Source organism: Protomyctophum parallelum (assembly GCF_964188405.1).
Source record: "Protomyctophum parallelum genome assembly, chromosome: 6".
In the NCBI taxonomy this organism is placed as follows: domain Eukaryota; kingdom Metazoa; phylum Chordata; class Actinopteri; order Myctophiformes; family Myctophidae; genus Protomyctophum; species Protomyctophum parallelum.
Window position 1 is genome coordinate 22,007,455 of NC_139701.1, and position 21,667 is coordinate 22,029,121.

Genomic DNA, 21,667 nt, shown 5'->3' on the forward strand with positions numbered 1-21,667 from the left:
ATAGTATTTCTTAGCCTTATAACTTTAGAATGATATATAATTGCGCCCTCTGCTGTTCATTATCATAAGGGCAGTTAAGGCTTGGGACTCCAAGTATTTCATTGATCTGCTCCTTTTCCATATAAATTGATGTTTAAACTCAACAAATTCTTTGCAGAACTAATTAGTAAACCATTGTCCAATGGATCAAATCTCAAATCTCTTCTTGAGAATCAGGCAATTCTTTGTCATTTCTAAACTACACAACTTCCTAACTAAATTTAAGATTTGACAATAAATGCATAGTTTAGCAACACTAAACTTACTAGTTTAGTAAGTCATGAGTTCAAGAAATATTACTGTGTACTATAATGGTAATACACTAAATAAAATAAAGGGATCAAATGCAAGGAGGTTAACATTTAAGAATAATTTAGAATGAGGCTGCATAAAATTGCAGTTACTGTCATAGCATTGCTGTAATAGCTTAACGAGCGTAACTTAATTTATCTAACCACTCAATTTAGCAATTACACCATCACTATGTAGCCTAGAACAAATGTCTTCAATGGATCATTAGGTAGCTAATCAACATGAAGGGAAAGCCTGGGTCTGCACTCTGTATGCCATCCGAAGTTCTCTTGTCCTAAATCAGCCGTTCCCCCCTTACTCTAGGCCCCTTGAAGGAATCTCCACAAATCAAAACCTTTTCACCTCACTCCACAGAGAGAGACAGAGAGAGAGAGAGAGAGAGAAAGAAAGAAAGAAAGAGAGAAAAAGAGAAAGAGAGAGAGCGAGAGAGAGGAATGTCTGCCCTGCCAAATTCCACAGTCCTGTTTGTTGGGCCTCAGTGCTGGTAACGAGGGTTACCAAAATACCAAATACCCGAATGAAAACCGCTGGATTGAGAAACCGCAGCACACGTTTCCAAAAATCCCTCATCTGGAGATGACAAGAAAAGACCAAACGCACAACACAATTAACAAATTGGGACTTATGTTCCCTTTATTTCACATCCTCACACCATCAGTGTCTGCTGCATTAGGACATCAATAACATACCACCCTCCCTCGCTCCCCCTTGCAGCATTTCTGAAGTTCAGCGTCCCACATGGTTGATATTAACATTCCATAAGCGTTCTCATGATGATGAGTGAGAATGTGGGGGGAGGTTCGTGACAGCATTGGCACGATGTGCACATTCCTCCATTGAAGCTTTGGTAGGCAAGTGGGAGGGTACCCTGAAGGGGGTGTTTGGAAGATGGGTAGCGAAGAAGAAGAGGAGGAGGAGGATAACTACAAGCCGCCCACCACCAACACCTTCCCTGCCCCCTGGGAGCTCTGGCCAGAGATGATATTTTCAAAGTCATAACACAGCGAGTCGAGGGTGATCAGTCTTTGGCACGCTACAACATTCTTTTTCTCTGGTTGACGACTAGCCCGGTGCAAAGCATGTGTCCACAGTAACACACAGAGAGATCTGACCCAGGGGAACTATCAGGTCCCACCCATTTTGCATGTTTATCCCAGACAGTAACGATGACATACTGCTAGTTCTTCCCAGTCAAAACCATACAAAGATATTCTTTTATATCATAGCATCACAAGCTATGACACATTTCTTTGCTCATTGCAAACAACTCAGAGAAAATATCATATTTAATTTGACATAAATACAATGTAAGGAGAGGGGAAATGGAGCAATGCAAATGACAGGCAGCAAAATCAGTGCAATCAAAATCAGTTAATACAAAGAGCACTTACTATGATTTAGCCTAGATGGCTGTCGTGTCGATGGAGTGCACACTTGTGAAATCGAAGACACTGCACTAACCACACGTGAGCAAAAGCTTTGAATCAGGTATGCCATTTGCGATGGGTCCCAACGGGAACCACAAAGGTCCCTACGTGACCATAATGGTCTGAGATGAACGATAGTGTTGGATAGAGAGCAGATAGGGGAGCTGCAAGTCTCACATATCAAAAGGGGTGCAGAAGCCCTGGCCTGGCCAGTCGTTGTGGAAAGTAGGCCGACTTTTTGATTGCAGGTTTTGAAAATGTTGGGAACACCCCATTATCCGATGTTTTAAGCATACATAGCCCTAAATCTCTTAATGTGTTGCAGAACCATAAACTTGTAAGTCCAGCTTACAACCTGTGCTGGCTGCTAGACAGTCCATCTTTTGTGACCAACTTTCCACTGTGTGCAATTGAACAGAGTGAATCTTACCTAATAGTGCCTTTACTTCACATAATGTGTCATTCTATGCAGTCACGGAGCGTCGTGTACAGGAGAGGTCTGCTCAGGACCAGGACCTGAGCCACTATGTAGGTATTTGGACACCGTCCTCACGTGTGCCTCTCTCATGCCCTGGATGTGGGTGTCCATCTTCTGCAGCAGTTCCTCATACTGGCCGTTCTCCTCGTCCAGGAAGCGAGAGCCAGCCGAGGCAGAGGATGAAAAGTCCTGGAGAACAGAGGAAACCACACAACTGCATGATGTCTAAAGCGCACATAATAGTCTTGCAAGGTTTCCCAAACATAGGGTGGTGACCATAGACTGTAAAAAATATGGACAAAGCGTTCGCCGGGTCTAACATGGACGTAAAATGAAGCCTGTTATTCCTGCACTGTAAGTCGCCATCTTTCTAGATCCGTTTGGTACCAGCTGGCCATTGGCTGGCTCCGTTTTGGACCAGCTGGCCATTGGCTGCCCAGACAACGAGGCGGGACTTCCCCCCCTTCTTCTCCGTTGGTTTTTATTTTGACTCGAGTGGGAGGGGAATCCCGATCATAGACTGTAACGGTAGCCACGCCCCTCAGAACATACGCGATGGTTTTTTTTCTTTATGGTCATTTTTTTTATTAATGGGACCATAATTTTCCAAAAAGAATATTATGACATTAGAAATGAGACTTTAAACTAGTGACTGGAAGAAGAAAGTATTCATGACCATGTTTATTAAGGTAATACAGTCTAGGTGAAGTTGGGCCAAAATACATGGGCCTCTATGGAGCTATGGGGCTTTTTGGGTCCAGTCCAGCGCCACAACAGGCCATTATATGAACTACCGATTTCAAATGAGGCTTCACGAAATATCTGGCTGACTGCCCCCCTGGTGGTGACTGAGTGAGCCATTTTGGTTTGTGGAATGTGGACCTGTTTTTAGAGGTCGCAAGTAAATATCAGTTTTTTGTTTTGTCCCACCCCTCGCCCTCTAAAAAAATACAAAACAAAAATAAATAAAGGGGGGAAAAAAGAGAAACTAATGAAGAAAAAAGAACAATTAAAAAAATTCTCATAAATATTCAGCAGATCTACAATCTCACAATGCAACATAATTTGAGTTTGTAGATTGTTTGGTTCCCGTGTAGACAGCAAATTCTCTTTTAAGCTGTAGCTTAGGAACCCCCTGGTAGTAAGGCTGCACAATATATATCGTTATCACATCGTTATCGAGGTATGAACATGCGCAATATCAGTATCGCAAAAATCATCAATATCCACTGCTAAAGCCAGCAACATTCCTGTTTTAGCCTGTGCCACTCGGAAAATAAACCACCACCCCTCTTTCAAGCGCCTGTTGGTGTGTGAGAGTGTGTGTGTGTGTGTGTGTGTGTGGTTGTGTTGTTGCTAGCCCTGGTCCAGTTCGTTAAGGGCTACACACACCGTCTGCGAACACCGCACGTCAAAACAGCCGCCTCCGTTATTTTCAATAAACCTATCGCACACCGGCGGCGTCCGACGTGCGTTCACACCTCGCCTGACGCTCCGATACGCCACTGTTCTATTTTCCAGGCGTGTGTAGGGCTTTAGCGAACTCACTAACACACTTTTTTGAATAATGTTGTTTTCAATTCATTAGACCGAAAGCTTGCAATAAATATATTGATTGTGCACAGATTTGAGTGTGCGGAGCCTTCCTTAATTTTTCAATGTTGCAACACTTGACTTAAAATATAGAATATGCAATTTTAACGGTAATATCAAAATATAGAATATGCAATTTTAACGGTAATATCATATATCATATGATTCATATCGATATCGCAATATTTGGCATAAATACTGAGACATGACTTTTTGTCCATATCATGCAGCCTGGTATATAGGGCAACAGAACCTTCCTTATGCAAATCGCACAGTCACACACATCCCAGTGGGAATAATGTACACATTTAAACACCAAACACTGGGAACTCTGGCATGCTCTAAAATTGCATGTCATTCCAATTTCATTGCTGATGCTGAAGTTGGACAGGCATTTCAGTTTGAGTGACCTGACCTTAAAGGAAACAGCTCTGCAAGACATACTAATGGTGCTAATGAGCCATTAGTTATGCTGCGGCTTTAACATATTCATGACCGCAGTTTAAATTTGAAAAGGTCATTTACGCTCTGGAAGGAAGGACATTCTTTCGAAGTATCTTTTTGATGCTAATTTGAAGTGGCTTTTGAACAAAGGGTCTGCCACATTTGACATTTCCAAGATCTATTAATTATAATCATTTTCCAGGGAGAATGAGAACAGTGAACGCAGAACACATAGGACATCTCTGAATTTAAATGTGATGGAACTTTGGTTCAGAAGATTAATTAACCCTTAAAAAAGGAAAACTTCTGATTAAGCTACAGTACTCGCTCACTATTGTCACCTGCGTGGTGTCCTCAGTGGCCAGCAGCTTCAAAGCCTCCTTAGAACCGGAGCACCGGCCCACAGGTTCTGAATCACCAGGTGCGGCTGGAGGCACAGCGTTTGCAGCCCCGGATGACCTCTTCCCTGTGTTCGAGGTGCGCGAGCAGGAAGAGGAAGTGGAAGCGGAAGCGGAGGAGGCGGCTCGCTGCGTGGAGGAATGGGAGAGGGCCTCCAGCTGTCTGAGGAGGCGCTGGATGTCCTCCTCATAGCGAGTGGTGGTCTCCTGCAGAGTCGCTTTCATGGCCTGCATCTCCTTCTTGTGTTTGGAATGTGTGACATCGTCGCTGTTGGAAAGGGACAATAGCTTGTCATAAATCACACCCAAGTGAAGTGAGGGGCATCATACATCATCTCATTCTGGCCAATCACAATTTGAGTCCTCACATTTCAGTCTTCACTTTTCTGCCCTCACTTACATCTTCAATATGTACTTTTCTCAGCCAATCAATCACAAGCCAATGTTTGTGTTTACACAAACCCGGAAAGCTGGGTATAGGGGCTAGCGCCCCTCAAAAAGCGTGTCTAGTCTTCAGGCCTGTGTGATTTCTGGAGAACACTGAACACCAAATTTGGAGCGACACGCCTCTGCACTGTTATCGGTTAACGAAATACAAGTTGACTCCATAGAGTTATATAATACAGACGTCACCGGATTTCTCCTCCCATCCACTTGCACTGAGTTGCTCACTCAGCGCATGTGGCGATTTCATCCCTTCTTCCCGGGAATGGAACAGAGTGCACTCTGGGATGCATTTGGGCCAAACACATGAGCGAGTACCGTGTGTTCGTGCACTGCGAGCAAGTCATGAACGAGCGCCGCCGTATCCTCTCTGTGATATACTCTAAGGTTGACTCCCACTTCCTATGCCAGGTTTTCCAATGGGTTTCTCCAGTGTGTGCATGTATGTGTGAGAGAGAGTACCGTGTAGTGCAGTGTGCATCATACCTGTCCTGTGAAGATTGTGATTGGCTGGTCCTGACCCGACTATGCATGGCTCTGTCATATTTATCCTGCCAGGTCTGAGTGGTGGTCTCGAGGCGGGCCTGGACCTCAGCCAGGTCCTGTCTCAGATGCCTGTTATCCTGCTCCAGGCTGCTCAGTGACGACACATAGCTCTCCCTCAGGGATGACAGCTTGGAATCACCCCTCTAGGAGGAGAGCGGATGTTCGAGGGGGTCAAAAACGAAGACGTCAGGTCAAAATCGGCAGCCAAATGCAAAATGACGGAGATGGGATGAATTAGAAATATGCTATGAAAGCAACTATGTTACCTTTGGTGATCGAGTATCCAGCCTCTCCAACAGATCATTCAGATGCTGGTTTTCAATCTTATGGGTCTCAAGCTGCAGCTGGGCGACCTGAGCAAGAAGACATGAAGAAAGATGAAGAGCGGTTTCATCATTTATGAAACCAGAGTGAATGAAGGCCTCTAGTCCAGAGAGAGATGGTTTGTACAGACTTAGTTAGTAGTAATACCCAAAGATGGTTGGTCAGGGGACCAACACCAGGGGACCCATCCCCTTAAAAATGTCACAACTCCAGGGAGATGCCAAAAGATAATCAAAAGAAAACGGTTATAATATCTATAGTTAGATTAGTCTCTTGTTGCTGTACATACATGTAGTGTAGGCCCCACTGTTATTGGCAGACCGTTGGCCAAACATACAGTATTTTGGCATTAACTCGGTTCTCGTTATTGTCAGAAATTCAGGATGTGAGCTTGTAGATTGGTAATTTTCATTATTCGTTGTACGACACAGTATATAGGCCAGAGCTTAATTGGTAAAAATCTCCCTAAATGTTTTGGAGCACCAGGCATATGCTGATGAATTCAAAGTTAAACGTGCTCCGTTATCATCTTAAAAACGTTGGGAACTACTGTATTACCATTTGAACTTAAGCTTTGTTTTTCCATCACAACAACCCCATTAATTACGATGGCTGTTATGTGATTAGTGTCATGGCAATCTCAGCCATAGATAGAAAAATAGATGGCATATTGGCCTCTGCAGTTCATTGGAGCCATGTGTGTCCAGACACACACACCCCAGAGCCCAAGGAGGCCTCTATCTTTTAATGTCTATGGTCTGGAACCTCTCAAGGATTTCTTTGTTCCAGAATCTATGCCAGCTATGAAGCTAATGAAGCTAAACATCCTTTCTGGACACTTTGTGTTAACTAAATTTGGTATATTCCCATCGATCGAACCCAAGATTTCCAAAGTACTACAATTTATTTTATCTTCTGTTCACCTTTAGTTCTGCTGCCTTACGCTCTGCACGCTCCGTCTCTTCTCGGAGCTGCCGCTCCACACTGCTGGCGGCGCCGGTCAGAGTGGCGATGGTGATGTCACGGTGGTGCAGCTCACTGGTCATCTTCGACACCTCCTTCCTCGTTCCCTCCACTTCTCCACTGTGCGTCTCCTTGGCCCGCAGCAGTTCTTCTCTGAGCTACAGGGGGTTTAAGAGTTGCTCACACATAAGGCTCAGTTGACAGTTATACACACACATAAGGCTCAGTTATACACACACATATAAATGTCAGGGGGTCATAATGGAACTGAATCTTTTCAATAGGTTCATAAGTTACACTGATGCAGAGGTTACTCAGGAAGACATTTACTATAAAGTGATTTTCCTATGACTCACCCTTTTCACATCTGCAACAGAGCGATCACGTTCTTCCTGGATCTGTTTCAACTCTTTTTCTTTCCTGGAGAGCTCTCCTCTCTGGCCGCTGACCATCTCCAGTCTGAGACATTGGGCACACTTTCAATTCTCACAGCAATAAAGACACTTAAACACCAAAGGGAAAACATTTGCCAATATGACACACACACACACTAAGCCAGCATTCACCTCTCTTTGAGCCGGCTGAGTTCAGCCTTGAGATGTGCCTCACAGGCACGGGCACAGTGGAGCTGCGTTGAGATCTTCTCTAGATCCTGTCTCAGTGTTCCTACACCGGCATAACCATGGGCTGTCAAACAATCCTCCAGAGACCTGGAGAGAGACAGACACAGACAGACAAGACAAGACAAGGCAAGACGAGACAAGACAAGACAAGACAAGACAAGACAAGACAAGACAAGACAAGACAAGACAAGACAAGACAAGACAAGACAGACAAGACAAGACAAGACAGACAGTCAGTTCCTAACTTTATTTGCTTTTTTACCATTACCAATCAGTGATTAATTTAAACAAATCATACACCCCAAATCTGTCATAATGTGACGCACCTACCGAATAACTTGCTCCTTAGCTTGCAACAGTTGATTAAGTCTGCCAACCTCATTATGTAGCTTCTGCCGTTGACTTTTGGAACTTTGTACAAATGTATCATCCTGGACGTCTAGCGAGGCATGAAGTTCTCCCTTCCCCTCTACAAGCCCCTGTGAGAAGACAAATATAATTTTTCCCACTAGTCTGTAGAACAGGGCGTTGTCCAGTCACTGCTAGTTATATTTGAAATTCTAAACTATATTCTTTTCGAAAATAAGGTCACAGCATCAGTCATTGCTATCCCAAGTTCTGTCCTGCCAACTTGTTCTAGTTCTGCTTTCCTGTAGTAGGATCCTACTCTCAATCTGTCCCAACTGCACCTGAAGGTGTCGGAGACGCTCCAGTTCCAGCTGCTGGGAGTGCAGTGTGTCCTGAGCTCTCTCCAGTTGAGCATGCAGATGCTGTAACCTCAAACAGCAGTCCTCGTGCCCCCTCTCATTCTGCCTGGACGCCTCCTGGGACTGGACATCAAGTGGCGAACAAAGAAAGCTGTGATAAAATACCTGTTCCAAGATCATTATTGCTGAACTTATGTAAAATCACCTTTGTGTCCAGTTTGTTTTAGCGTAAGAAATTATATGTGAACTGGCGTTTAGGCATTACTTTTTTATTGGTGAATTGGTCGGCCAGACTCTTCTTTTGGTTCTCCAGCAAAGCCAGTTGTTTCTGATACTGGGCTTTCTGCTGCTCCCACTCTGCAGAATGCCGGTGATACTCCTGAAGAGTTGAGAATAATAGTGCTCCACATAACCAGTAGATGGCAGTAAAAGGCAACATGTGGTCGACAAGAATCTAAGAGATGAACAGAACAGGTAGTAGCAGTGATACTATACCTCAATCTCATCAGTCAAGCGGCTCAACTCTAAATCCACCCCTTTACTCTTTGCTCCTCCACTGGTATCCTTGAGATGTTTGCGTTGAAGCTTCTGATAACTTCGCTGTAATTTTGTTAACTAATAGGGCAGAAAAAAGGTATGTGCAACTTTTTGTACTTATTCAGTGTGAAGTAATGAGATGGTTGGTTAATTCAATGGTTGGTGTTGGCAAAACACCAGGGATTTATTGAAAAACATGTTTATCAGCTGAATGTTTTACTTTTTTACTTTGAAATTACTGTCAAATTTCTCTTACCTCATTTCGGACAATCTGCAACTGTTCTTCATGCTTGTTAACCACCTCTTGTCTACCAGTCTGGACCTCTTGTAGTTGCTTTTTAAACGATCCAACCTAGGGTCAGTTAACCAAACAAGAAGAGGCTAATTACAACCTGCCATCCCTATTTTGGCCATATCAAGACATAGGGTAAAGGTTTGACAAATCAACTTCCTGTTGATTTTACTTTTTGAATTAGAATAGTCAAATCAACATGACGTTTACATTTTAATTAAAAGAAAGTGTGTCAGGTTTTGTAATGTTACATATTGGCATAATCTGAATCTGTCACACAGACAAACACACGGCCGGGTTGGAACACGGCCGTGTGTTTGTCAGGGTAGGGTCTTCAATGAGCTCTTTTCTGTGTGGGTTGCAGCTGGTATTGACATTTCAGTTTTGCCTCTTCCCTGGCTTTGGCATGTCGCAGATCATTCAGGTCCAATGTTTTGGGCCGAGTGGCCAAGGGCCCTTCTCAGTATTCCACCATGTTGGTTTGATCAGTCATGGAAGACAGAGAAGAGCAGATCAAAATGCTCGGTAGAAAAAGTCATACTGTGCTCCAGTCTCTGTTACTGTAGACTATTAATTACTAATAATGTAGAGTTGTGCAATTACTGTTAAACAAATAAAACTTCCCATGTTGTTGAAAACAAAAACAACAACACTTGTCTGTTCGGGTCAACCAGATGGCAGACACCACGTGCCAGAGTATTTGTTTTTTCTTGCCTCAGGCAATCGGGCAAGCCATGTAGTCGGAATGCGTTGGAATGCCACTCTGTCGCCCCCAACCCTACCACGACTTTATAAATCCTGTAAATTGATTCTGAACTGCTGCAACTTCCATCTGTTCTTCTCCAGGGCAGGCAACGTTTTATATCAAAAGTAGCAACTAGTAACAATTCAAACCATGCTCCAATCTGGTTAAATCCACATTTTTGTAAACTTGGAATTTATATGGATTGTTAGTGTCTATTCAAAATAAGAGCAAATCCGGAAAACTGCCATTCCATTAGTCTGCTTCACTTAGACGTTAGAGAGGATTAGCTCTCATCTCCAGACGCCACTAATAGCAGTCCCACACGTCATCATGGAGATGAAAACCTCACATGCACTTGCAACCCAAAAACTTGTTGTTGCAAAGCCTAGTTCACCTTCATCAACTTCTTCTCCACTACCACTTTCAGCATCTGAAAGCCATACCCTTGGAAGTCAAACAGAGACAATATAGCCTCTCTGACTTTACGCATCTTTCAGGAGTCAGGAATCAGGATGAAAAAAAATCTAATATTAAAAGCCCATCATACATTTTACAACTTAGTCAGATATGATCGTGTAATTAATACAGTATACTCTTTGCATTTAGCATGCAAGCATATGTAATACTTGAATGAGGTTGGGTGAGACTAAGCATGACCTTATTGACCTTTGGACAGAGTGAGAAGAGGAGACATCACTGCTGGAATGACCAGTCTCCATGTGACCAAAACAAGTTGCCAAGCCAACAAGTAACTTTGATAATGTTCACAATTCACATGTACTACTACTGTACATGTGAATTGTGAACATTTTCAATGAGATACAGATGCCATTCACTATTCAGGCATCTTAGCAAGAGAGACCTTTAGAAGAGACCTTTAGAACATCAACCATTATTTAAAAGTGTTCACAGTAGGTGTACGTGGTCAAATTGAAAAGTGAGGCCAGAGACAAGCTCCGGTTAGCTAACCGTTAGATATAGTGCTGAAAGAGATAAGACTTCACACAGTTACTGACTCTACCGTCTTTTGTATTTTCAAAATAAATATGCCATGCTTTAGGCTCCATTGGATCACTGTGTATTGCTTCATAATTTGACTTTGACAAATAACTGAACAATATGACATGTTTTGGGCTCCTTCTAATCTCTGTGTATTGACTCATAACTGGACAAGATAAACTGAACAACATACGGTAGTCAATCTCATAACAATATATATATAAAATGATATTATTCATCTAATCATCAGCTGTCACCATTATAGAAGATTATTCCATTTGTAACAACTACATATGATTATGTTGTGAATTATGAGTGAGTTACTGTTTGGATTGATTGATTTATTGAATTAATCCTTTCATTATTAACAGTTTGCAAATAGTACAGTGGTACTCTGTTACTCACCTCTAGGTTCTTCTGCTCAATCAGGTTCTTGGCTGACAGCAGCTCCTCTTCTCCACTATGCAGCTGTGTCTCCAGAGCCTGAATCTCATTCTCCCACTCAGACTTCTTGGCGTTTACCATTATGTTAACCTGCCTCATCAGTTCTTGTACCTCTGGCTCGCATGATGCCAGCACAGAGCTGATGGGGGGACAGACATACAGGTGACGAGGAGGACATAGGAATAGGATAACTTCAGTGCAAAGTAAACAGAACCACAACAGATGAGGTGATATGGTGACATAGCAACACTGATAACAATAACGACGACTGTCACAATGTAATCATGGTTAGCCTAGTACTTTGTAAGTTTGTAATGCGAGTCCAACAGGTGACCGATCACTTACTTTAAGTCGTTTTGCAGAAATCCCAATGAATCCTCCATCTAAAGATTGGAGTTACGTTATGTTATTCAGTCGTTCACATAAGTGAGGCGGAGTTTTGTTTTGTCAAGTTTGCTAACGCTAGCCAGTTAGCTAATTTGACGACCTCTGCAGTGCAACTAACTATAAACAAATGAACAACTTGAGTTACTTAATAATTCAGTTATTTGGTAGTTCCAGTCGGTTTTTAAGGTTCTATAGCCTCATTGTAAAAAAGGGAAATTTATTTGGTAACTACCACTTTGCATTTCTATTTACCTCGAACTTAGTTTGGTTACGGGTTAACCCCATCATAGAATTAGAATGGGTAGAATGTCTCTGCTCTGCTATATGTGACTGTCGTACAGTTACAGGACAGAGATATACCTGGACTGGCTATATTACGTTTTGTCTTGACCGTCACACTAACCTTCAGTCAGTAATGTAAGTGTACCAAACAGTTATTTCGTTCTTTTCCTAAACGTGTCAAGCAAGCAAGCATGGTGGTATGCCTCTAATACAAATTATACCACTACCGGTCGAGGACTTCAAAATAAAACCCACTTTGAGTATTTCATTAATAAAAAAGGATAAAGGAAAACACAACTTGTCTTGTGTTCAATGTGTTTTGAGTTTTGATATAATAACCTATATAAATAATAATAATAATAATAATAATAAATATAGCTGCAATTTGCAGCGATAAGACCCACTGGGTCAAGCCATAAAAGTAATAAAGCAATGAAGAAAAAAGCCTATGCAATGCCTGTTGTGCATTAGGACAAACAAGTAATGTTATTGTGACCGGAGGTCGCAACCTTGCGTTTTGTCTAACCCACAATCCCTGTCACTCTGTCACGTCACCTAACTCAAATCCCCGTCGCTCACCCCAGGCAAGCCGCCAGGTCATTGTGACATCACGTGAGATCAGCCACTTCGTCACCCCTGGCAAGCCCCCAGGTGCCCAGGTCCACGTGACATCAGCCGCCCTCCATATATGGTTCCCAGGTCATTGTGCCAAAGCGACTGCACTCGCCGAGCAGTCTGACGTCACCCAGGCGGATGCGTGCACACGCCGATCTGCCCCAGCAGTATGACCTCCACACTCTCACGGAGGGCACCCTCATCAAACCCTGTACATTCAACACACTGCCAAAGCTGCCACCCTTAGATCTCCATATAGATAAGCTCCATATATGGCCAGTGAACGCAACCTCGCCCTTTAGGCTTCTCGCCCTCATGCGTCTTACTGGTATAGAGAGGAGGAGTGATGTCATACTCTTGAACTCTTCCAAATTAACTATTATGGAGACTGGAGATGATGTCACTTTTTTTGTTACCCCCACGAATCAACTATGCATTAGCAGGGCGACAAAAAGAAAATCAACCAGGTGCTCGATGGAACCCTGCATTAGCAGGGTCCATATTTTGGGAGTCTCTTTTTTGCAGAGCCTGGGTTTTGAATTTTGATGGCGACCTGTAAAACAAACACCCCCTCAGCGACCATCGACTCCCAGGCTCTGCAAAAAGTGACAGTGGGTCCTAGAGATAAAATGGCATCAAGTGGGGGCCAGTGGCCTATATATATCAAACTGGGGATCCATTGTAAAGGCCATGCACTCCAGTGACCAGCATTTATCCATTTAGATATATTTTTTATTTATTTTTTACACTGAAACATAATGTATGTTGTAGACTAGAGCATAATTTAAATGCAATAAGTTATAGTTTCAATGTGCAAATTAATCGTTTTTCAATTCATTCAAGTTTACTCTAAAGTAGACAGAGCCATGGGTACTCTTATTTTGAAGAGATCGTCCACCGTTTTATAAGTCTTATATTTGCTAGGTTAGATTTTGCACAAAAAAACCCTGCCTATGTGAGTTAATTTAACGCATCAAGTAAAACAAATAGCCTACCACATCCGAATTAGGTTTACATTTGAAAAACGAGATCAAATTATGTTCTTTAATCGTTACACAGACAGAAATGTTGCTGTACTGTTAATGATTACGTAGCCTACACGTTAAAGTCACGTTTTGTTTTTGTCAAAAACCCAAAACCAAACAAAAACGACGATGCTATCTGCGTTACCGTTGAAATTACTCAGGGCGCGTGTAACAAGAAGGATAGTGTTAATATCAGCAATTCAGCATACAAATGCATGTTTAGTTTTGTTTTCGGTTCCATCCACCGGGTTACAAAAGCGGGCATTAATGCAAACGGAATGTAACCGCGGAGTTCACTGCAGCTAGGTAGGCTATTTTAAGCCCTTAAAATTGCTATGGCTACGCCATAATGGCATGTAGCTCAATGTGCCATGGCTAATATCGACGAAAGGGCGTTTGTTCCAATTTACCCCACAAAGCAGAATAGTTAGGCGATGACTTTCATGAAGGAATCATATGAAACTTCTTCTAAACCAGTCTAGGTTCTCACATTCATTAACCAGTCGGCGAGGGAAGAGTACACGTGGCTCGTTGGTCTAGGGGTATGATTCTCGCTTCGGGTGCGAGAGGTCCCGGGTTCAAATCCCGGACGAGCCCATCTTTTTTTTTGTGGCGATCCACACAATAACACCAATCTGCTCAATAATAGCAACCACACGACTACTAAATACATCTGTCCTGTCCAGCGCGGAGCGGACGAATGACAAATTTGGGTTAGGATTGTCCACGACATTATGCTGGTGGTATCACGTCAAGGCACGAAACACATTTTGTTTTGTTGTAATGACAAAATTGTAAAGTCGTTTTGACGAGCTTTTCAAATTTAATTCAGTCAAATTTAATTCATGAATTCATTTTTCTAACGTTTGTTGACGTTTCTAAATAGGAGTACTGCAAAACACCAAAGCATGTGGCTCGTTGGTCTAGGGGTATGATTCTCGCTTTGGGTGCGAGAGGTCCCGGGTTCAAATCCCGGACGAGCCCAATTTTCTTTTTTAATTATTATTCTTTAGTAAAGAAATATTTATGTTTAAGACATAGGCCTAATTAAATAAAAATATATAGATTTTTGATTTAATTATATATAATCAGTTATTACCTGTTAAACAGGTGCAAGTAAACAACGCAACGGCTGTCTAAGCTCCATCTCGAAAGTGATGGAAAAAATAGTCTATGAACAGGTTGAAAAGTATCTTGCCACTAATAAATTGCTGTACGAGTTCCAATCTGGTTTCAGAACATCCCACTCCACTGACACATGCCTCCTCTATTTGAGCGACCACATCAAACACGAGGTGGATGCTGGAAAATACTGCGGCATGGTCATGCTGGACCTCCAAAAGGCTTTTGACACCGTGAACCACTCCATACTGGTTAACAAGCTTAAAGCTATTGCTTTTGATAGCACATCAGTGAGCTGGATGCAATCCTACCTGGAGGGGAGAGAACAGATGGTGGAGGTGAACGGAACACTGTCCCCCCACCTCCCAGTGAGCTGTGGCGTCCCACAAGGAAGCATACTAGGCCTTTACTGTTCCTAATATATGTTAACGACATGACATCAGCTTGTGACTGCAACTTGTTCCTGTTCGCAGATGACTCAGCACTGCTGGTCTCGGACAGGAACAAACTGCAGGTTGAAAAGACCCTCAGCTCTGAACTCGGTAGAATCTGCACCTGGCTCGCTGATAACAAACTATCCTTACACCTGGAAAAAACTGAATCCATTCTCTTCGGATCAAATAGTAATCTCAGCAAGGCAGATGGCTTCTTGGTTAGAGTGGGTGACAATATTATCACATGAAAAGATCAAATTACCTACCTAGGTTCCATCCTGGAGGCCAATCTTTCCGGTGATAAAATGGCCACCAACGTAATCAAAAAAGTCAATCAAAGAACAAGATTCCTTTACAGGATCTCCTCACTGGTCAACAAAAACACCTTGAAGACCCAGGAGCCTTCGTACAAGGTTTCTTTGACTATGCATCCACCTATTGGTACCACAGCACTTCAAAGGCCCTTAAAACAAGGCTCCAGGCCCAGGCCGTAGCGTAACGGTCTGGGCACCGGACTGGTGATCCAGTCGCAGTGTGACGCGGGTTCGACTCCCGGACCCGACACGGCCTTTACTGCATGTCATCCCCCCATCTCTCTCCCGTTTCCTGTCAGCCTACTGTCTGTCCCTTCAAAAATCAATAAAAGGCGTAAGCCGCAAAAAAAATATCTTAAAAAAAAAAAAGAAAACAAGGCTCCAGACCTCCCAAAACAAACTGGTCAGGCTCCTACTTGGCCTCACCCCCCGAACCCACCTCACCCCTGCCCACTTTGACAGGCTGGGATGGCTTAGGGTCGACGACAGAGTACAGCATCTTGCAATGGGTCTGGTCCACAAGATTCGATACACCACCAAGATACCCATGTACCTGTCTAAATACTTCCTTAATGTAAACGAAGTCCACACACACAACACCAGAGGGAGTGCAACAAACCATGTACAACCCAGATTCGGCACAAACAAGGGACTAAATTATTTTCGCTCCTATGCCACCAAAATGTGGAATGCCCTACCAACAGTCATTAAGACATGTGAATCCCTTGACTCCTTCAAAACCGCTCTCAAAGGGCACCCACGGATGGCTGCAATTCGAAACTGGCCTCTGTAAAATCTGAATCCCCCCCACCGCCCCCCCCCCCCCCCCCCCCCCCCCCCCATTTCCCCTCACTGTATATGTATCTTTTCCCTTTTTGCTTCCTATATGATGAATTCCTGTTCTGTTATTTAGCTACATAGAAGTGTCTATTTGTATGTCTCTAAATGTTTTGATGAATTGAACAATGTGGACCCTGTTGTAAACAAGTGTAATGCTTAATTGGGTCGTCCACTCACAGTTAACAGTCTTTGTATTGAGTTTGTGCTTGAAATGTACTGTAATTCTGCAAACTGTTAATAAATATTTCAATCAATCAATCAATGTTGTTAGGCTAATCAAGGCTAATCAACACCAGCAGCGCATCAGCAACAATGAAATATTTCAAGATTTGAATTAAGTAAATCAAATGTATGTAGGCTACTACCAGAACTCTTATCAGGCAAACGAAAATGTTCTCGAACTCAACTAATGGCCCAGCAGATTCGACCGTTATCATACCATGGCCATGCTTGAGGGTTTAGTTAGTCCAGACTCCAGACATCGGGCAGGCGGAAATTCTTGACTTTACGTCCACAAATTGTAGATTTTTGCTTGAACGTGCTGCCGGCCTGCCACACTTGTCTGAAGTGGCCTGGATGTGTTTCAAATGTAGTAGATACTCCTACACCTGCCATGGGGGACCAACACAGCCTACACAGGTGTTTCAATTTGTCTGATTGGCGTCGAACAGGGGTTTTCAACTGATTGTGAACCAGGGACCACCACCTTGACTAAGAATCAACCTGGGGACCACTGTTGTGTTGCAATGGGATATGGGCTAAGATTAGTGCTTTCGTAACACTTGCTATGGAATACTGTTCCTCAAACGATGGTCCACGGACTTAACTGATATACAGTACTGACACATGTGGCCCTACTATAATAATAATAGTAATATATATATATATATATAGTAAAAATGTCAAATACGTGCAAGATTAGATATAGCACATGATGACATGATTATATGGGCACATTTCTTAATAATGATTAATAACTCATATCAATGAGGTAACTGGTACACTTACCATTCTTGAGATTCTATTTCCCTTTTCTGTGGAATTTCTTAACCTCAGACTTCCTAGTAATTCTGACAACATTGACACACTTCCACGGAACAGTACACAAAAGGTTTAGTGCACAAAAGGTTTAGTGCACTGTTCTGTTCCGTGGAAGGAAATACAAAATATTCACTTTGCTACATTACTAAATGCATGGTCAGGGACCACACGCAATACCTTCACGGACCACCAGTGGTCCACGGACCACCTGTTGAAAACCCCTGGCGTAGAATAAAAATACTATGCCAATCACAATCAGAAAAATGTAAACACCTGTGTTGGTATCCCAACATGGCAGGTGTAGGATGCCCTACCAACAGCCAGAAATGTGAATCCCAATTGACTCCTTCCAAAACCGCTTTCAAAGAGCACTATACAGACGGCTGCAATTTGAAACTGGTCCCTGTAAAGTTTAAACAAACTAATTCACCCATAATGTACATGTCTTTCCATTTTTTTTAAAGCTTTTGTCCCCACACGTCTCAAGATTTGCGATTGACAATGAACTGAGAAATTATGTCAAATGTCCGCTAAATATGACGTTAAACATTAATGTTGACTATATTAAACATCAAAACATTAAACGCCATTGACATATTTGAATGGAAAATGTATGTCATATGTAAACGAGCAAATCAGCTAACCAATCACAGGCAACAGGCATTCTGATTGGCCATTATGAGATGATGCATGATGATGTGATTTTTACTTTATATGATGATTTCCTGTTTTACACGTATATTTGTCTTTAAATATTTGATGAATTGAAAATGGAGGACCCTGATGTAAACAAGTCTTAGTGCTTTTCATGTCGTCCACAGTAACAGTTTTTGTATTGACTTGTGCTTTCGTTTGAAATCTCCCCTTTCTACATACTGTGAATAACATTTTCATTCAATCACATTTGAAATTCATGAATAAATCCATGACAGCCTGCCTTTTTCTTATGTTTCCTATGCAGTGATAGCCTTGGATCAAGATCATATATGTATTTTATTGATTTTTACAGTTTCAAGTCAGACTCGATAAAATACAGACCCAAGGCTAATAATGCAGGCCGGCAAACGCCAACTATATATAGCGGATGATCGATATGTATAGCCTAACGGGTGAGGGTGACACTGTATAGCAGTCAGAAGAATGATGAAACTTATATTTTGTCAATAGAAAAAGCTTGTAGATCTGCTATTTTTGGCGAATGTTCCAGACAGAATAGGAATGCTTGAGTTGCCTATAGGGTTCAATTTGGAGTCTGGTCCCCTGTTGAATACCCCTGCTGTTGAATACCCCTGTGTGTGTATATGCTTTGTGTGTCCTATATTGTCAATACTGTTGTTTATATTGTTTCTTCACCTTTGATTCTTGTGGATACAGCTACAAGTAGTGACTACAGTACTTGTAGCTGTAGTAGTAGCTGTATCCACTTGATTTTAATAAGCACTTCCACTGGCGGAAAATGTATTTACCATGCAGGATCTATCTTTGTCAAAAACAAATGTGGGATTAAATGCGTTATATTTTATACATGCTATTACACTAATAATCAGGTATTTATGTATGGCCACATGTGTCACATCTACTTTCACCAAAATGCCTCTTCTCTTCCCTAATCTTCACCAGTGAAGATTAAACTAAATAAATAAATACTGTCCCTCTTTGAATGTGGGGGCTGGGTTTGATATCACCTTTTACGTCATATCCCCCATCCCCAACCCACCCTCCACCCCTCCCTCCACCTGCCCTCTGTCAAACACAAAACAAAGAGAGTCAGCTCACAGCCAACCAGCCAGGGAGTTCAGAGAAGCCCATGATCCCCCCTGCCTTTGTGCTTCTCCACTGTGTGTCACAGACTCACAGCCCATCCCGGCTGTCTCTGCTCCCACAGCTGTTGGGCATGGCCCTGTGGGAAGAGGCACACAGCCTCGTCCCGCCCCTCACAACATCTCAAACGCTTTTAACCGGCCGCTGCCGCAGCTCTGAGACAGTACGACAACTCTGAGGACAACCTAGAGAGAGAGAGAGAGTGCAGCAGCAGCAGAGCTGCCTCTTGTTCCTCCTTGGCTCCTTCTCTCTGGACTTACCTGAAACACAGGCTTTCAACAAACATCAAGTCTACACCTGCAGCTGGTGTCTACATCTGAACTGTAAGTAAGATGCATGGCTTTGGGATTTTTATGTTAAACAGGAGACCAAACTGAGTGTGATTGTCTTCATTCGGTTTTTACTGAGAATGAATGACTGATATGATATTAATGTATAGGTTATCCTTATTCTGATTGAATTTCAAGTTTCTGAACTTTAACCTGTCATTGTGTCTCTGTCTAACATTCAAGCTTTATATGTACCATATTTATGTCAAGTGGGAGGACAATCAGGTTATTGGTTTGAAATTCCAATTTGAATAACACAAAGATGAAAACTCTAAAATAATGCTGTCTTTTGCAAATTGTATGAAAGTGCACATGTCTTTATGAAAATGTGGATTTGCAAGAATAATCGGCATGTGCCAAAATTCAAACTCTTGTGTAATTTCAGTGTTTACCTGTTTTTCCCCCTCACAAATAAACATTCTCTGTGTGAAAGTGCTATTGTTGTTTGACCATATACTGCCTCTAATGACTGCCTTCTAAAAACCTTATTCCACAGAGCCAGTGATCAGTGACATCACCATCGGCAACAGGGTTCCGAAGGGTCGTATTGATCCTCCTGAAAACCTGGTATCCATTAGTGTACATCACAACCCCGGACCATGGTGCTGTGTGAGGACAGGGAGTGTAGTGTATGCTATCAGCCCTACTCACGGCAGGACCGTGTCCCCAGGGTGCTGCACTGTAGACACACCTTCTGTGCACCATGCCTGGAGGTCATCTCCCAGGCCAAGAGCGGCCTGCTCACGGTGAGCTGCCCTCTCTGTCGACGGGTGACCTGCGTAGGTCGCGGCCTCAGCCTGCAGGAAGCTCTGTGGGTGAATAGCCGGTTGTGGGATCAGATACCAGAGAATGAGGACGTAGAGGAGGAGGAAGAGGAAGAACTGCAACAACGCAAGGCTGAAGAAGAGGAGGCAAGCACAGAGCCTAATGGACAGCCTTCCCCTCAAACAGAATGGTTAGTTCAGCCTGGCACACGCACGCACACGCAATGCTTGCATCCAATATGAATAAACAACCAAATTCCCAAGTAAATATGCACAGAAGTCAAAATTAGACAGCACACTTTACAGAGAAATACACAATAATAACAACTCTCTTCACTTTTCAGCCCTTCGGTCAGCCACTCCAGAACAAAGCTCAAATTTCCAGCCTTCTTCAGGAAGTTCAGCCTGACAAAACAGCAAGAGAGGGTGCTGCCTGGCTGCAATGTGTAAGTCTCGACGCTGTGGCGAGTGACTCATTTTGTCACCATTGTTTTTCTTATGTTTCATAATGTGCACAACTCATTCCTTCACCTGAACACCACCTTGTTTATTACACTGCATGTTTTCAGGGTGAAATCTTTGAAGTGATAACCTAGGCAGATTCATTCATGTGCCATGTTTTAATAGAATGTGAGAATAATTCTTATAATGTGGACTAATAATTGTTTGTTTCAAAAAAGGGAGATGAGATCCTGGCGCAGGCTTTCAACTGAAGAAACCTTGTAGGATGTACAAAGGAAACGAATGGATCAACTGCAATGTGCCAAGTTACAATACCTCTCAAGATGACGAGATTTTCTTTGAGCCTTGAACATGGTAGCCTACCAGATCCACCTCAACATCCTGATGTTGTGGAAGAAGTCTCCCTCCATGTGTACCAAACATGTTTTTGTCGGTTTGGAAAGCAGTGAAACTGCCAAAGCTGTCCCCATTTCCCCATTATTTATTCGCAGCCTAATTCCTCACAGCTGGTGCTGTGAGGTTTAGTTCAGCTGCCCTGTCCCAATGGGGCTAATGTCTCAGGAGAAGCCAAGACCCCCGCTCATAACAGATGGCCTCCAGAGGCTGACACGATATTTAATTTATTATCTGCTTTTGTATTTATGGTAACTACTTGCCTACTTGTTAAATTGTTTAATAAAAAAGTATTTTTTGAAAGTAACTGTGCTTCTTTAAACCCCCCCCCCCCCCCACCACCTTTTAGTAATATGCGACCAAAAGGTCAGCACCCTTTGGTCAGAGTGCATGCCATTTAATTACACTAAGACTGAGAATTCTTCTGCTTTGTCCATGTGTGTCATTCATGGCACGTTAAGTATTTAAGGGATCGAAAATAAAAGTGATGCAATCGGGAGATTTCTTTCAATGCTATCATCTG

At 42.7% G+C, this 21,667-nt stretch overlaps 2 protein-coding genes across 3 annotated transcripts; one reads left to right on the plus strand and one right to left on the minus strand.

Annotated features, from left to right (window-relative positions):
• Positions 1 to 1,029: 1,029 nt before the first annotated feature.
• On the minus strand, positions 1,030 to 12,149 carry cep63 (centrosomal protein 63). 2 transcript variants are annotated; one of them, XM_083767221.1, is made up of 15 exons: positions 11,661 to 12,149; positions 11,277 to 11,454; positions 10,267 to 10,362; positions 9,092 to 9,187; positions 8,794 to 8,913; positions 8,564 to 8,677; positions 8,281 to 8,421; positions 7,922 to 8,070; positions 7,535 to 7,678; positions 7,325 to 7,427; positions 6,929 to 7,126; positions 5,948 to 6,034; positions 5,622 to 5,824; positions 4,626 to 4,959; positions 1,030 to 2,445 (listed from the first exon to the last, which is right to left on the minus strand). In XM_083767221.1, exons 1-15 carry the CDS (start codon positions 11,696 to 11,698, stop codon positions 2,251 to 2,253), a joined length of 2,196 nt encoding a protein of 731 aa, XP_083623347.1. In that variant the 5' UTR covers positions 11,699 to 12,149; the 3' UTR covers positions 1,030 to 2,250. The 2 variants fall into 2 exon arrangements, with proteins under 2 accessions (XP_083623347.1, XP_083623348.1); XM_083767222.1 differs by lacking the exon at positions 10,267 to 10,362 and having other exon boundaries at positions 8,281 to 8,463.
• Positions 12,150 to 19,377: 7,228 nt separating this feature from the next.
• Positions 19,378 to 21,376, plus strand: LOC310860722 (uncharacterized protein). The gene is made up of 4 exons (XM_083767833.1): positions 19,378 to 19,519; positions 20,022 to 20,480; positions 20,634 to 20,735; positions 20,970 to 21,376. The coding sequence occupies exons 2-4, from the start codon at positions 20,125 to 20,127 to the stop codon at positions 21,013 to 21,015; spliced, it is 504 nt and encodes a 167-aa protein (XP_083623959.1). The 5' UTR covers positions 19,378 to 19,519; positions 20,022 to 20,124; the 3' UTR covers positions 21,016 to 21,376.
• The last annotated feature ends 291 nt before the right edge of the window (positions 21,377 to 21,667 follow it).

Coding starts and splice junctions, on each gene's coding strand:
- cep63 (XM_083767221.1), bottom strand. CDS start 11,698: ATGGAGGATTCATTGGGATTTCTGCAAAACGACTTAAA. Junction 8,422..8,563: donor ACCAATTCACCAATAAAAAA/GTAATGCCTAAA, acceptor CTTGATGTCCAG/TCCCAGGAGGCGTCCAGGCA. Junction 2,446..4,625: donor ACACCACGCAGGTGACAATA/GTGAGCGAGTAC, acceptor TCTGTTCTCCAG/GACTTTTCATCCTCTGCCTC.
- LOC310860722 (XM_083767833.1), top strand. CDS start 20,125: ATGGTGCTGTGTGAGGACAGGGAGTGTAGTGTATGCTATCAGCCCTAC. Junction 20,481..20,633: donor CCTTCCCCTCAAACAGAATG/GTTAGTTCAGCC, acceptor TTCACTTTTCAG/CCCTTCGGTCAGCCACTCCA. Junction 20,736..20,969: donor GTGCTGCCTGGCTGCAATGT/GTAAGTCTCGAC, acceptor GTTTCAAAAAAG/GGAGATGAGATCCTGGCGCA.